Raw genomic sequence first — 16,164 nt, 5'->3', positions numbered from 1 at the left:
CAAAATACAGAAAAACAATATGAAGCAATCCAAAATTATTTCAAATGTTCAAGAGAAGGGGAAAAACTGTATTTTCAGCGAATATACTAAAAACGAAATAGAATTTTTTCAAGAATTTAATATATGTCTAGTATATACGAAACTAATCATCATTTAATAAAAAACACTAAAAAACTATTCTCTCATTGCTTTGCTCCTATTCTTTTCCCTTCAGGCAGAAGCCATAGTCAGACAAAAGAGTGGGAAAATTATACACACACACGCACACACACACAGTTTTTGAAAAAGAAAGAAGAAAATATCCAGAGTTGCTTAGTGCACACTTATATGAGAAACAGAAATCTTGGTAGTATGCACTTGTCCAAACAAGAGAACCAGGTGGGTAATGACTAAGGCCTTGTAAATAAAAATAAAATGATCTACATGTGTGTTTTAAAAAGTCATTATTTCCCTTTCTACTATCATTTATGGACTTGTGGATCTTCTGTTTTCAATCTTCAGAGTTTATTTAAAACAGTAATTTAAAGAATTTTACAATGCAGACAATTATTCTATAATTTTCCTGTAGGCTCTGATCATGATAGTTAACACTGGTTGTATGGCTTAAACCTGCATCTTCCAGAAAGGGTCACTGTGGTGAAATGATTGAAAGGATGGGATATCAGAGAAACAAAAACAAAAACCAACCAAACAAAAAAAGGGCATAAAAACACGCACAAATAACAACAAAAGTCACATACGCTTCCAATTCCTGTTTCATCTTCGTGAATTCCTCCTTTGTCATAGACCCTTCTCCTTCTCCAAGTTTCTGTAGTTTCTCCCTTGAGGCATCAAAATCAGGTCTTGGTGGTGCTGGAGGGATCTGTCACAGAATAAAACCACTAGTTTTGTTTTGACTGTGCCATGCAGGATCTTAGTTCCCGAAAAGGGATAGATCCCACGCCTCCTGCAGTGAAAGCATGGAGTCTTCACCACTGGACCACCAGGGAAGTCCCCTAAACCACTAGTTTTTAAAGACTTTTATTTCCTTCAGTAGTTGCACTATTGCCACTATAGAAGACTGTTGTCTCGTCGGTTCTGCCTTGAGCTGGCCCGCTGTTCTAACAGCATCTCCCACTCAAACTTACTTTGTTTCCCTCTCAAAAAAAAAAAAGACTGCTGTCTGAGAGAGCTAACGACATGATGAATGAATGAGGAATATCCTAATTAAGGTTAGAGAAGTTGATTAAGTCTAGAAATTAAGTTTCTTGAGGTCCTGAACACCAAGGAAGAAACAGAGCGCAGCACTATATTCTGGTATTAGATCGTAGGACCCAAACTTTAGGAAAAGGAGTACGTCAAGGCTGTATATTGTCACCCTGCTTATTTAACTTATATGCAGAGTACATCATGAGAAACGCTGGGCTGGAGGAAGCACAAGCTGGAATCCAGATTGCCAGGAGAAATATCAATAACCTCAGATATGCAGATGACACCACCCTTAAGGCAGAAACTGAAGAAGAACTAAAGAGGCTCTTGATGAAAGTGAAAAGAGGACAGTGAAAAACCTGGCTTAAAGCTCAATTCAGAAAACTAAGATCATGGCATCCAGTCCCATCACTTCATGACAAATAGATGGGGAAACAGTGGAAACAGCGGCTGACTTTATTTTTGTGGGCGCCAAAAATCACTGTAGATGGTGACTGCAGGCATGAAATTAAAAGACGCTTACACCTTGGAAGGAAAGTTATGACCAACCTAGACAGCATATTCGGAGAAGGTGATGGCACCCTACTCCAGTACTGTTGCCTGGAAAATCCCATGGACGGAGGAGCCTGGTGGGCTGCAGTCCATGGGGTCGATAAGAGTTGGAAACGACTGAGCGACTTCACTTTCACTTTTCACTTTCATGCATTGGAGAAGGAAATGGCAACCCACTCCAGTGTTCTTGCCTAGAGAATCCCAGGGACAGGGAGCCTGGCGGGCTGCCGTCTATGGGGTTGTACAGAGTCGGACACGACTGAAGCGACTTAGCAGCAGCAGCAGCAGCAGACAGCATATTAAGCAGCAGAGACATTGCTTTGTCAACAAAGGTCCATCTAGTCAAGGCTATGGTTTTTCCAGGAGTCATGTATGGATGTGAGAGTTGCACTATAAAGAAAGCTGAGCGCCGAAGAATTGATGCTTTTCAACTGTGGTGTTGGAGAAGACTCTTGAGAGTCCCTTGGACTGCAAGGAGATCCAACCAGTCCATCCTAAAGGAGATCAGTCCTGAATATTCACTGGAAGGACTGATGTTGAAGCTGAAACTCCAATACTTTGGCCACCTGATGCGAAGTGCTGACTCATTTGAAAAGACCCTGATGCTGGGAAAGATTGAAGATGGGAGGAGAAGGGAACAACAGAGGATGAAATGGTTGGATGGCATCACTGACTCAATGGACATGAGTTTGGGTAAACTCTGGGAGTTGGTGATGGACAGGGAGGCCTGGCATGCTGCGGTTCATGGGGTCGCAAAGAGTCAGACACGACTGAGCGACTGAACTGAACTGAACCCAAACTTCAGTCTGTAGACTCCTACGTGACAACCTAGAGCTCTCAAATGTATATGCACAATAAGCTCTAAGTACACACTAACTAAATGTATTGCAAATATGCATGCTATTTTTTCCAAAGTATGTAAATGGTATGACTGGAGTGTACCAGAGGCAGAAAGCACTGACTTAACTACAAGAGAATACGGCACAGACTAATGACTAACCTCCCCCTATTCTCTCACAGTGAGGGGGAAAGTAAGCACTTACTTTAAATAAAAACACAAGGTCTAAAAGAGACGTATCACTCAAGGGAATGATAAAAGAAAAAAAATCTATCTTAGAGGAAGAGCCTGCAAGTAAGAACTGTGAAGGGGAAATGATGGAAAGCAAAGATAGCAAATAAACAGAAAGAAAGGTAAGTAGGGGGAAGTTAAAACAGCAATGACCAGAAGAAAAGGATTATACCAAGGAAAGCAACAGGGAAGGAAGCACCAAGTACAGACTGGCACATATTCATTGCTGCCCATGCACGACATCTACTATGTGCCAGGCGTGATGCTGAACGACCAGCAGATAAAGATAAATAAGACATGGTCTTGATCTTTGAGGAGTGTTTAGTCTATGAGAGAAAAAAGTAGTAAGAAAATAACGCCATACAAGAAGATGAGGGGGAAAAGGGTGGAAACAGGAGAGCTTCCAGACTAGTAAACACACTGACATGCTGGTGGTACATCCTGGAAAGGGCATGAGAGTTCTGTGCCAATCCCTCACCCCAATATCTCATCCTGTGCATCTTTTCTACTGGGCTGTCCCTCAGTTGTAGTCTTGATAAAAACTGGCAATTAACAACGACAAAAGCACCGCCACTCGTGCACCAAACTGGGGTTGTAGAAAGAAAAACAAAGCAAATGACTGAGAGTAAGGGCCACAAGGATAAAGATGGAATCAGGTCAGGACAATTTCAAGGAAATCAAAAGAAACAGTTCCAGAAATCTGAGTGTGGTCCACAGCTGAGCCATAACACCGGGTGCATATTTACATTAGACAACCTCTCAGGAGCCCTCCAACTCTAAACATCTGTCTACCTAAGGGTTCAAGACTAATATGGTCTCTAACACCTCCTTAGTTATTACCCCCCAGGACAAGCCCATTTCAATTCTAATAAACAGTAAGAATTTAAGTTTAAATGAGGGAGCATTACATATCGATATCGCCACACTCCCAAACAAGACAACTTGGGATAAAAAGTGGCAGTCAATTATGTTTTATAGCTGGAAATTTTTTAAAAAATTACATCAGTTCACTAGAAGTGTTGAATAAAATTTCCACACATAATAAAGTATCTAAAAAGTTCCTAGAAAATAGGATTAAAATGGAACCTCAATACTTACAATGTAACCTGCATAGTCTTCATTTTCAATGAAGGAATCGTGAAGCCAGATAAATTCCTCATGTTGTCGAACAACAGAAAACTCATTCTGTTTAAAATTTGGCAATGAACTCTGCAAAGACAGAGATTTTCTCAAATAAAAATTAAGATTAGACTATAAAAGTTTCTATGAACATTTATACCTTATTTTCTAAACTTAGTCTTTAATGAAAGATAATAAGCAGCAGTGAATTATAAACTAAAATACAATTTCTAATTATGTTGAAAACCAAAATTCTAGTCAGTGTACTATTACATATATAACAGCACAATAATTAAAATAACACAAGTAAAAAAACCCCATTTACCTTTGTGTGAACAGTGAATTTTACTTTGTCTCTCTCACTCAGAGCATCAGAAATGTCCACCTGCAGAGCAGCATCACTCTGAAGATCTACATTTATTGCTTTAAGCTAGAAAAAAATAATACCTCAGTGAAAATTCTATAGGTTTTTATGCAAATTCATTCTTCTCCTAGACAATAAGACAGTGCAAAAACAAAACTAAAATAGTGAATCTTAGATCTAACAAGTACACAAGTTCATTTAATCTATCTTCTGGGGGAGGTGCTTTGGGTATGTTATCTTAATCAATTTTCATTCTACATCATTCAACTATCCTTTGTATGAGTCAACGTGCTAACTATGATTTACTATAGTTTCACCCAAAAAGTAAACTAGTAAACTATTTCCCAAAAAGATGCTCCTTTACAAGTTCAAATGTCCTAAAATTAAGAAATGTATCTACCTTTAAGAATAAGAAAAATAATAAAAAGAATAATGGCCAATCATTTAAATTTTATTGCTTATTTTAATTTAGGAATATATAATAAAATAACAGTTCAATGTACTACATATGCAAAGTGCTAAGAAAAATGCTAACAAATAATAATTAACTCCCGTGATATGTATTAAATTTTACTCTACAGTTTTAGTACATTAGAAAAATTGGGTATATTCCCTATTTAGTGCTTCTATTTACTCATCTACGAGAAGACGTCACTTATAATTCTAATCACAATTTTTCTCATTCTTAAGTATCACTCATTTTTCTTCCCTTTTAAACAGATTAACATTCTAACATCTTAAGGTAATTTGTAGATTTACAAAAGCAAATACACTAAAAGATAAAATCAAGTCTAAGCCAGATGTAAAGATACAAAATATTAAAAATCTAACTAGCCTGCTTCAAATACTCTAGCTGCAAAAGCAGGATTGCCTTTGGAAACTTACCTAATCATTAGTGTTTCAAATTTCAATTACGGTGCAAATGGAAAAAATGCTAGAAGCAAAATTGTTCACTCTATGATCTCAATTATATTTTAAAAAAATGCACACATAAAATTATTATGTATAGGAAATACAACAAAATGTGAGTTGCAGTGATTTTCCTCTATGTTCTTTTATTCTCCCAACTTTCCACAATATGCATGAATTTTATAAAACTGGAAAAAAGCCTTTAAGAAATCTTGTGACTTATTCAAAGATGAATTTTGTGAAGTTTCTCATTAAATAGAGTTGTTTATTAGTAATGAAAGTAAAATACTATTTCACTTTTGCACTACTGGTTCTATATTGAGTAGACATATTTTTAAAAAATAAATACCATTACAATCTAACAACAGTCACAGAAGAAATGAATCATTATTTAAAATGCATGATACTATCTATGATGGCCTTTAACAAAAACTTTATTGGTAACTTTAATAAGTTTATACTGAATTAAATTTCAATCAGCAATCATATTTTTAAGTTAACACTATAAACTTACATAAAAATGTTTTAAAAAATCACTATTGTACTCTGCTACATGTAGCCATTGTCTGATAAAAGAAATTTAAAGGCTGTCCTGAATTACAAAGAAGTTTTCTTTTTTATTTTCCAATAACTTCATTGCTTCTGCAATATTGGAAACATTAGAGAGTACGCTGTTCTTTGGTTTTCTTGCTTTTATTTAGTCTTATCAGGTCTTCAAACTGTTTCCTACCTCTTCTCTAACCCCTTACCCTAATTCTAATTTAAGAAATCTGTTTCCTTATTTCTTTTTACTCATATTGAGGCCACTCTTAAGATGTTTATTGTGGCTGGCTGAATTACAGCTGCCCCAAAGACATCCAGGTCCAAATCCCTGTGGATGTAACCTTATATGGTTTAAAAAAAAAAAAGTGGAGTTTATCCTGGATTATCCAGGAGAGCCCTGAATACAATTACATGTATCTTTGTAAGAGGGAGATCTGACACAGACAAAAGAAGAGAAAGCAACTTAACTAAGGAGGCAGAGATTAGAGTGGTAAAGCCACAAGCCAAGGAGTGCAGGCAGCCAGGAGAAAGCTGGAAAGACAAGTAACTAATTCTTCGCTACAGCGTCAGGGAGCATGGCCCTGCCAACACCTTGATTTCAGCTCAGTGATACTGATTTCAGACTTCTGGCCTGCAGAATCATGAGAGAATAAAATTCTGTTGTATTAACCCATTAAGTTTGTGGTAACTTGTTACAGCAGCCCCAGGAAACTAATAGATTTATCTTACGGATTTTGGACTAACAATCTTGGCAGTTCTTCATTTATGTTTTCACTGCCTGGTCTAGCATTTCTCAGACACTACTGGTAAGATTCAACTTGGATGCTTATTAAAAAACACAGAATCCCATGTCCTACCACAGACATATCAAAACAATTTTCAGAATAAGCCTTAAAAACCATATGAGGGAACATTAGTCTAGATTCTTCCGGACTGTCTTTACATTCTGTCAAAACTTTATCTCAGTTGCTAATGATGATATAAAACATTCTGCCAGACTGCATGTCTCTAAGTACAATTTAACTTTCAGGTTTATTTTTTTAACCATTTCATTATTAATCTGGAAATACATCTTTCAGGAGTTCTACATATGAACAGCTGTTATTTATTCTTCCAATTAAAGATTATTTCAAATTATTAACATATTTCTCTGTCTTCCATTTCAGTATCCTTTTATACCACATCCACTATTTCCGTTTTTTTTGCTTTGTTTAGTCTGACAGTAAAACACTTGGCTTTTTAAAATTGCAACTAATCAATACAAGTATTCCTATATACAAAAAGTATAGCTATATTATACATTCCTATACTCCTATATCTCACTTTTGGTCTTGTACTCTATATTTTTTTAGGCACAGTTTACATATAATTAAATGCAGATTTTAAGGATATAATTTGAAAAGTTTTAACAAATACATAGATTATACCCTTGTAATCATCACCATAATCAAGATATGGAACATTTCCATCAGTCCCAGAAGTTTCCTCCTTTGCTTTTATTCCTCTACTTCTTTCTAACCTTTCTATAAATTCTCTTCTTGTATGCTTTACTAAAGCATCCCACATAATAGCCTTAATAGCTATTAATTCAACCTGCCATTTGCTTCTTTCATTCTTAGTTCTAGAACTGATCTTAGGAAAATGTACATGAATTACAAATGTGGTCACAGCAAAACGCTGATGGTAAGATTCTGATTCTTCCTCTTTATATCTCATAGGAACGTTAGCTACATATCAGCAGAAGCATTCATTTTGATAGTGCATGTTCCTATGGTCAGTTCCCATATACACTTCAGACTTCAATTTTTTTCCATTTCCTGGGCCTATGGAGAAGGATTATTTTGTCTGACCACAAGATTTGTTTCACACACATAAGGGTTTGCCAGCCAATAAAATGATCTCCCACATCAACACAAAACTTTCGCTGAAAGATAATCTGGATGGATAAACAACAAGGTCCCACTGTATAGCACAGGGAACTGTATTCAATATCCTAGGTTAAGCCACAATGGGAAAGAATTAAAAAAAAAAAAAAAGAAGAACGTCTGTATGTGTATGGGCTTCCCTGATAGCTCAGTTGGTAAAGAATCCACCTGCAATGCAAGAGACCCCAGTTCAATTCCTGGGTCTGGAAGATCCGCTGGAGAAGGGATAGCTATCCACTCCAGTATTCTTGTGCTTCCCTTGTGGCTCAGCTGGTAAAGAATCCACCTGCAATGCAGGAAACCTGGGTTTGATCCCTGGGTTGGGAAGATCCCCTGGAGAAGGGGAAAGGCTACCTACTCTAGTATTCTGGTCTGGAGAATTCCATGGACTGTACAGTCCATGGGGTCCCAAAGAGTGGGACACACTGAGCTATTTTCACTACTATCTATGTATAACTGAGTCACTGTGCTGTATTGCAGGGGTTGACACAACACTGTAAATCAACTATACTTCAATTTAAAAAATTAAGTTAAAAAAGAAAGATAATCTGATATCATATTTCATCAATTCCAGATACATATTTTCCACATTTTAATGCATCTGAAATAAGGATGCCCTGTAATTGATGACAAATTAATAGTTTAGTTGGCTGTATTTTTTCCTTAGTGGTACATGTAAGAAAATATATCTTCCAATCAACTGCACCTTAGATTTAATAAAATATCGTACTGTAAATTTGGTGGGGTTTTTTTTTTTTTTTCTCTTTCTTTTCTTGGCCCTGTTGTGCGGTTTGCAGGATTTTAGTTCCTCAACCAGGGATGGAACCCTGCCCCCTGCAGTGGAACCACAGAGTCCTAACCCTGGACTGCAGGGAACTTCTGTAAATTTAGTGCTAATTAGATACAATGTGCACTGATTTTCCTGGAGAAGGAAATGGCAACCCACTCCAATATCCTTGCCTGGAAAATCCCATGGACGGAGGAGCCTGGCAGACTATATTCCATGGGGTCACAAAGAGCCGGACACAACTGAGTGACCTCACACACACACACACACACACACAGATTTTGCAAGCAGAGTACCTTCTTGATTTAGAGAAAAATAAGTAATTTTAGGTAGCTTTTATTAAGGGGAGGAGTGAAGCAAACAACTGTGATTTATTAACATTTCATTAACTTTGTGCAACTAGTCAGGTCAGTTTGAGGATATTCTAATTAGACTACATTCATCAGTTTAATCCTTATCTGGGTCAATAAACTTTGTACTTTCTTTTGTCAAAGACTTACTAGGTTAAACACTTGTGTCATGGTCAAGAGAAAGCCCAGGCAGAGGAAATGGATTAAGCAACATAAATACACTATCCTTAGAAATATAAAGACACTGCCCTACTGCTGATTAATTCATGTAAAATTAGTAAGGAGGACATTCACTACTAGTTTAGTACACTGATGTGTTTACACATTAAAGTACCTACTTTATGACATTCCTAAAAAACTGTTTATCTTTTGTCAGAAAAGTAAATACATGTACAGAGATAGACTGATGGAAGGAGGAGGAAGAAGGAAGCAAAGTAACTGATTATTGCCACAGCTTCCCAACCATTCTCTTGTTTCTGTCCTCTTGCCTCTTCAATCTATATTCCATATAGGGCCACTGGAACGATACCAGTAAACTAGAACACATTCCTCTGCTCAAAACCTAAGGGGTTCTCACTTGGAGAAAAGCCTAGTCCTTACAGCGAGCCCCCAGGCCCTATTCTTCTGGCTCAATGCAGCCCTGAAAGAAAGGCGCAAACCGTAATCGTGCTAAGAAACTATTTCTAGGGAATTATAGTACAATCAGTGACCCCATGAGACAGACAGAAATTGTTAAGTTCACTAGTTCTGGCCAAGTTTTAAATCTATTTTACTCCTAGTTCAGTTAGGATTCAAAAAAAGAAAAAAAAAATTTTTTTAATTGAAGTACAGCTGATTTACAACCAGTTATAATTTTGGAGATGGTGAGGGACAAGGAGGCCTGATGTGCTTCAGTCCATGGGGTTACAAAGAGTTGGACACAATTTAGCAACTGAACCACAACAAATAATTTTGGAAGTCCTGTAATGAATTATTTCCATTATTATACCCAGTATACTCAGCAGTCAAATCAATGGTTGATTATACATACATATACTTTCTGGAAACTAGATCTCCTTTCATCTACCATACCAAAAATAAGTCACTTGATGTCACTCCAATGCCTTTCTCACAGGTCTCGTCAACTCTCACTGCTCTTTGCCATACCTGACTTGCAAATTCCCACCTGGAGGAGCAATTCAATCGACATTTTTTGCTTTCTGAGCTGAGTGTGGCTAGAGGAAAGTCACAACTGTTTGTTGCACTTGTCCACTACAAAGTACTGGTCTCCAAACTGCATAAGATCCTTAAAATCATTCAACAGTCCTAGGCCGATCTGCTCAGCTCCCCTTCTGACTCCCTGAGCAACTACTCCAAACCTTTCCTGTCTCAAGCCTCAACCACATTTCCACGCCTATGCTCAATAAGTGACACTGCCTCCCACATCTCCAAGAAATAAACACTAGCAGCTGTTACCCCTTCAGACCCATCAATAAACCTTTCTACAAATAGATTTGGATGGACTCAATGCCTCTGCTTTCTCAGAAGACATGGTGTCCTACAGAGAGCTGAGCTTTCTGGCCACCTGAGCATGTAACCTTCCTGTCTGCTCTAGCACTGCTCTTCTAGTCAAATTAGCCCTGATCTCACAAAACCCCCACACGGTGAGGACCTTATTTCCAAACCCAATACTTTGCAGTCTTTTTGACCTCTCTTCAGTATTTGCCTTAATGATCATTCTGATCCTTTCCATTAAAACTCTCAGCTTCTGGAACACTTCTCATTTTCTTCCTGACCATCTCAGCCCCATCAGTTAGTCCATTTTCTCCCCTTGGCATGTGAATCTTATTTCCTCTGGGTATCTAGCCTTTGTAATTTCAGCCATTCTTGACTAATAACTCCTGAATTTATACCTTCAACTCACATCTCTTATTCTAAGTTCTCAATCATAATTTCAACTTACCAACTAGATATATCCACCTGGATGTATTTGTTGTTTAGTGTTTACATATTTATTTCTTAATACTTATTAAACAACCGAGTGCCTTCAGTGTGCCAACTACTGTCAAAGGTGCTAAGATGAAAAGACACAATCTTTGTCCTTTCAGATCTTAGTTTGTAGTTTTGGCGGAAAGGGATTAGGCACTTCAAATCCAGCATATGTGAAAACCAAACCTATTATCTACCTTCTAACTCTACTCTTCTCTCCTATATTCCTCATCTCCTTCTCCTCTGCCCAGCCCATGTATTTCTTAAGCCACTATGCCCTGTCCATTCTATCTCCTAGACATCTCTGCTATGTCCTCTCCTTCATCCCTTCTCCCACTGCACGGCCTTAGTTCTACCTTTAACATTTCTCATCTGGACTGCCACAAGGGCCTGCTAACTGCTTTCTCTGCTTTCTGCAAGAAGGCAGCAATCCATCTTCCACACTGTAGTCATCTACAATGCTATTTTCATCTGGGTATATGTCCTTCCCAGCTAAGAACCCTCAGAACTTCCCACTGGCTGGATTCTTTATCATTATGCACTTTATCTGTACTACTGGTATTTACTCCTGCTTCCAATGTGAGAGACCTGGGTTCGATCACTGGGTTGGGAAGATTCCCTGGAGAAGGAAATGGCAACCCACTCCAGTACTCTTGCCTTGAAAATCCCATGGATGGTGGAGCTTGGTGCAGGCTACTATCCATGGGGTCACAAAGAGTCGGGCACAACTGAGCGACTTCACTTCATTTCTCTCCAATAAGAACAAGCGCTGCAGGTGGAACCAAATGGCTTATCTACACATGTTATCTTCTCTGCTGACAAGCCCTCCCCTCCCCTGACAGCCTACACAATTTCTGATCAACATTTAAGGTTTAGCTCCTTTAGGAGACAGCACCACGGTTAACGAGATTCTCTGGTGGCTCAGCAGTAAAGAATCCACCTGCAATGCAAGAGATGCAGGTTTGATCCCTGGGTCAGAAAGATCCCCTGGAGAAGGAACTGGCAAACCACACCAGTATTCCTGCCTGGAGAAACCCATGCACAGAGGAGTCTGGTGGGCTACAGTCCATGGGGTCACAAAACAGTCGAACATGACAGCCCAGGACCCATAGCTAGATTTCCTCTGAGTTCGAATCTATTTCATACTGGCTGTGGGAATCTGGGCAAGTTACTTACTCTTTCTAAATCTCACTTTTCCTTTCCAAGTAGGAATAACAGAAGCAGTTACTTCACAGGGATTTGAGAAGTGAGTTAATATATGGAAAGTCCCTGGCATGCAGCAAATGCTTCAGCAGTGTGTAGCAATCGTTACGTATTCACCCTCCTTGGTACTCCCTCAGCACTTCACCATAAATCTCATGCTACACTGCCATGGTCCCAGGGCAGGAGCTTTCTCTTCTTCCTCTGCCAACATTCATCTTATCCTTTGCTAACAAAATCTATGAGACATTTTTATCTGAAATAACTACCAATAAATGTGGAATGTATTCAAGCTAAATGCTTGAGGAGGTACAAAAGAAAATGTACACATCTGGGCCAAGTCTTAAAAGATAAGCCAAATTTCATGTGGAAAAAAAGAGGTAAAGGGAAAAAACCACTCCACAACATTGACAAGCATGCATAAAATAGACATTAGAGAGGGCAGAGATGCTTGAGCAATGACAAATAGACTAGAATATGCCTACACGTGTGTTTTGGGGAGGGGATGTGTGCTGGGGCATCTTGAGAAGGAAGTCGGCCAGAAAGGATGATGAACGGTATTCAATGCTAGAATAAGGAGTTTAGACCTTACTGCAAAAAGAACTGGGTCCAAGTAAGTCCTTGTGACTACTGGTGCCATATGATTCAATCATTTCAGTTAGGTAAACTAGCAGTCATGTGAAGTCTGGACTGGAAAACAGAAAGACCAGAGATAGAGACCAATAACAGATACTGCTACAAGCCCTGCAAGAGATGGCAGGGACCTTAACTGGGGTCATGTAAACAAAAGATGGGCTAAACAATATTTCTGAGGTGAAATTATCTGGCCTTGATGATTGTTCTGGTATGGGGATGAAGGATATGATTCAGAGGCTTCTTGCCTGCAGGAATGGAAATGACATTAATGAAGATAAGAAATGCAGAGGGAGGAGCAAGGCGAGAAGTCCAGGAGAGGTGCAGTTCCTCCACCTGAAGTAATTCTGAAAACAATAAACATATTATTTAGAGTTCAAATCAAATGCTAACAGAACTATGCCATCATGCTGGCACCTACCGCTCTATTTAACAAGGACATCAGAGCAAAATGCATCCAGTTCAAAGGGCTCATTTGTTTACTAAATAATATGTTACTGTCCTGCCTTTGGGAAAGAAAAAAATACCCTATTATGTAGAGGTGTAACCGAAGAGATTAAACGTGACCAATATTTTCAATATTGTGTATTCTTAAAGTCTGCTTTTTATGTTTTCTCCCGAAACAGTATTTTCTTAAAGCTTTAAGATTCTCTTCTGTTCCAAATATGAAAATTCAAGGCTGCTTATAAACGTATTTAAAAATACTGTCTTTAATTTTGCTTACTTGCTGCTTTGAATGAAGTGCTTACACTATTATTTTTGAATCTGTGATGTTCCCCTCTGTAATTTGTATCAAATAGGTATTTCACACTTTCTCTTTATCAAGACTTTCTTAAAAGGCTGAATAAGACAATCTGAACTAAAAGTGCAATGCCTAAAAGTTCTACTAATCTATTTCTATTAAGACAAACACAATATAAGGAAATTAACAGGCCTGCAATTTCTGTTCCTGAAATGAGGAAAGAGCAGGATAACTTTGTGCAGCCATAATCAAACTTCATGTGCAGTGGAATCTTCTTGCTTGTTAACAAAGTAGTTTTCTTCCCTCCCCATCTCAAGAGACTGATTTACTAGACAGTGGGCCCACAACCTTTTGACTTTAGCTCTTCAAACACCCCAGGTGATTCTGATGCAAGTGTTTCAAGGAGACTTTGAGAAATATGTGCACTGGCTTTGATGTCAGCTACATGGTTTAAAGTCCACCTCTCCCACTCACTGACTATATGACTTCAGACTATTACTTAGTTTCCCTGAGGTTCAGATTTCTCATCTGTAAAGGGGGGATACTAAAAGCTTCACAAGAATGATGAGAAGATATAAGGAAACTGTGCTTACACAGTGCTAACACACCGTCCGGCTGTGGCTATTACTATGATTCACCTAGTCTCACAGGACAAAAATAAGGAAGAACTGGACATGTAGACATATTCATCATGACCTTCTAAATGCTTTCAAATTCCTGGTGATGTTTGTTGTTGTTGTTGTTGTTTTTTCCATTTTCATATTAAAATTTTCATCTGCAAGTTTCTGTAAGAACCTCCTGGTCACCCATGCCTTTCATCTCACCCTGCCTTTAATCTGTAATACATGAAAAGTTTCTGGACACATTACTTAAGAGGTTCCAGTTTGATAAGCAAATCTCATCAAAGGCATAAGGCTTGGAACACAAATATTCACCAGAAAATACTCTATTTTTCACATCAACATAAATACTCAAAAAATTAATACTTTTACTGAACATTAGGTTTTACAAGAGAGCAAATCCTGTTTGCTTTTCCTGTTTTGTGTAAACAGATAAATGTATTAATTCCTCATCTATAAAAGTATACTGCACCCTTTGCATCTTTCTTACTATGTTAAAGCTTTATAAAGGTCATCAGTTAATACTACCTTATCTTTACTTAAAAAAAAACAGGAATAAAATCTTATAAAAATACTTTATCATCTGCCAAAAACCGACTAACAAATGTGTCTCTCACATTATCAAAGATAAATAAGTAAAAGCAAAAAAGAAAAGTAAAGCTCACGCTGTTAAATGTGAAGGAACCATGAAACGCTGCTGAGTTGCAATCATCATGTATCAGTATCTTTCAAGTGCTCACTTGTACAAGGCACTATAGAGATTACCACCCTTCAGCCAAGGTACATGGGGGCAGGGTGGAAGGGAGGAATCACAGCTCTGAAGGCCCTTTCTGAAGGGAACTGCAGTTTGCCTCAAATCACCACCAAGGGATCTCCGCAAAAGATGTGTCTTTTGGACATTAGGAAAAGTAAAGGTACAGTGGGCTACCAGCACTTTGCAAAATCTCGTAGGATACTGGAGAAGAGATAAGATCCGGCGACTGTAAAATCCCTTGCCAAAGGATAATTTACAACAGGCCAGTACTACAATGTTTTAGAGAGAGAGAAGGGTAGGCGGAGACGGGTTCGAGAGGTCCCCAAGGGGAAATTCAGGGTGCGGGCAGGAAGGTCTGACAATGGGTTTCATAGCCCCCAACGTGGGGCGGGGGGCGGGGACTGTCTAGCTCCGACTTCCCCCTCCACTTCCCCACCTGCACCCGGAGCGGGCGGGGAAGGAGTCCACCGGAGGGTCGGAGCCGGGGCGGGGGGCCGAGGGCAGCCGCGGGTCCCCGGGAAATCAGAACCGCAGGGCCCCAAGGGAGGAAGGGCTGCAGGAGGGCGGGGCGCGGTGCGGCGAGGAAACCGAAAGGAGGCCGGCGGGGAGCGGGTGCCGCGCGGCCGGGGACCCCCCTCCGGTAACCCACCCCAGGGCCAAGGCGAGGAAGGGGGTCCTGCGAGCCAGAAGGAGGCAGAACTTACTCCGCGGTCCTCCTCCGAGAGGAAGTCGGGGCCGTCGTCCAGGCCTTCCTGCGGGGTCGGAAGGGCCCAGCGCGCCGGGGGAGAGGATGGAGTAGGGGAGACACAAAGGGAGACGTTAGTGCCCGGCCGGCGCGGCCCCCGCGCCCGCCCCGCGCCCGCCGCCCCCACCGCGCGCCCTGGGCTCGGCGCCGCGAACACCCACCATCATGGCTGCTCCGAGGCGAGGGCCAGCGCAGGCGCGCACCGCACCGCGGGCCGGAGGGAGCCGGCGGCGGCGGCGGCTGCAGGCGGGCGGGGCCTCGAAGCAACTCCGCCCCGCCCCGCCCCTCCCGCCCAGACGCTGGGGGCCAGGGTCTGAGAGCGCGGAGGAAGGACTCAGTGCCCTCCGCCCAAGGTCGTCGCATCCTAGGCCCAGATCGCCCAGGCCCAGGCGCACGTGTCTGGAGACCGCTCGCGGCTGGCCGGTTCAGACCCGGGAAGGGCCGAAGGCCACCCGGGGAGCTGTCCAGTTCCCTTTACTTGAGAGCTGTAGCGAAAACCAAGCAAGTGCCCTCCGGGAGCCACAAGAAAACTTCTAGTTTTTGTATGGTGCCACACGATAATTAATCACAATTAATATTTTGCCCGTAGATGTTGTGGGAACCAAGGCCCTTTATACAGTCATCGGTCAGGGGCTGTAAAAAAGCTTTACTGCTGGCAAGGTAATTACCTCAGGGTGTGGTGCGCTAATAGTTGAA

General features: G+C 40.3%; 1 protein-coding gene across 5 annotated transcripts in view; it reads right to left on the bottom strand.

Moving 5' to 3' along the window:
• Positions 1-15,665, bottom strand: part of SNX6 (sorting nexin 6) — a 48,896-nt gene extending 33,231 nt beyond the window's left edge. For 4 of the 5 annotated variants that reach the window (XR_015149750.1, XR_015149752.1, XM_086363619.1 and 1 more), the window contains exons 1-5: positions 15,630-15,665; positions 15,428-15,475; positions 4,254-4,358; positions 3,908-4,018; positions 741-862 (exon numbers count right to left, since the gene is read on the bottom strand). Coding sequence is in view for 3 of the 5 variants with exons in the window: in XM_086363619.1 (XP_086219745.1) it covers positions 741-862; positions 3,908-4,018; positions 4,254-4,358; positions 15,428-15,475; positions 15,630-15,635 (392 nt within the window). In the remaining 2 variants the exon portion in view is untranslated. Of the gene's footprint in view, positions 1-740; positions 863-3,907; positions 4,019-4,253; positions 6,376-15,427; positions 15,476-15,629 lie in introns of all 5 variants that reach the window. The other variant, XM_086363620.1, reaches the window with a different exon arrangement.
• Between the last annotated feature and the right edge of the window lie 499 nt (positions 15,666-16,164).

Source organism: Bos grunniens, chromosome 21 (assembly GCF_055505025.1).
Source record: "Bos grunniens cultivar Pamir isolate PY7600 chromosome 21, Bosgru_T2T1.0, whole genome shotgun sequence".
NCBI classification, from domain to species: Eukaryota; Metazoa; Chordata; class Mammalia; order Artiodactyla; family Bovidae; genus Bos; species Bos grunniens.
The sequence above is the reverse complement of the archived record's forward strand: the minus strand, read 5'-3'. Positions and strand labels throughout refer to the sequence as shown.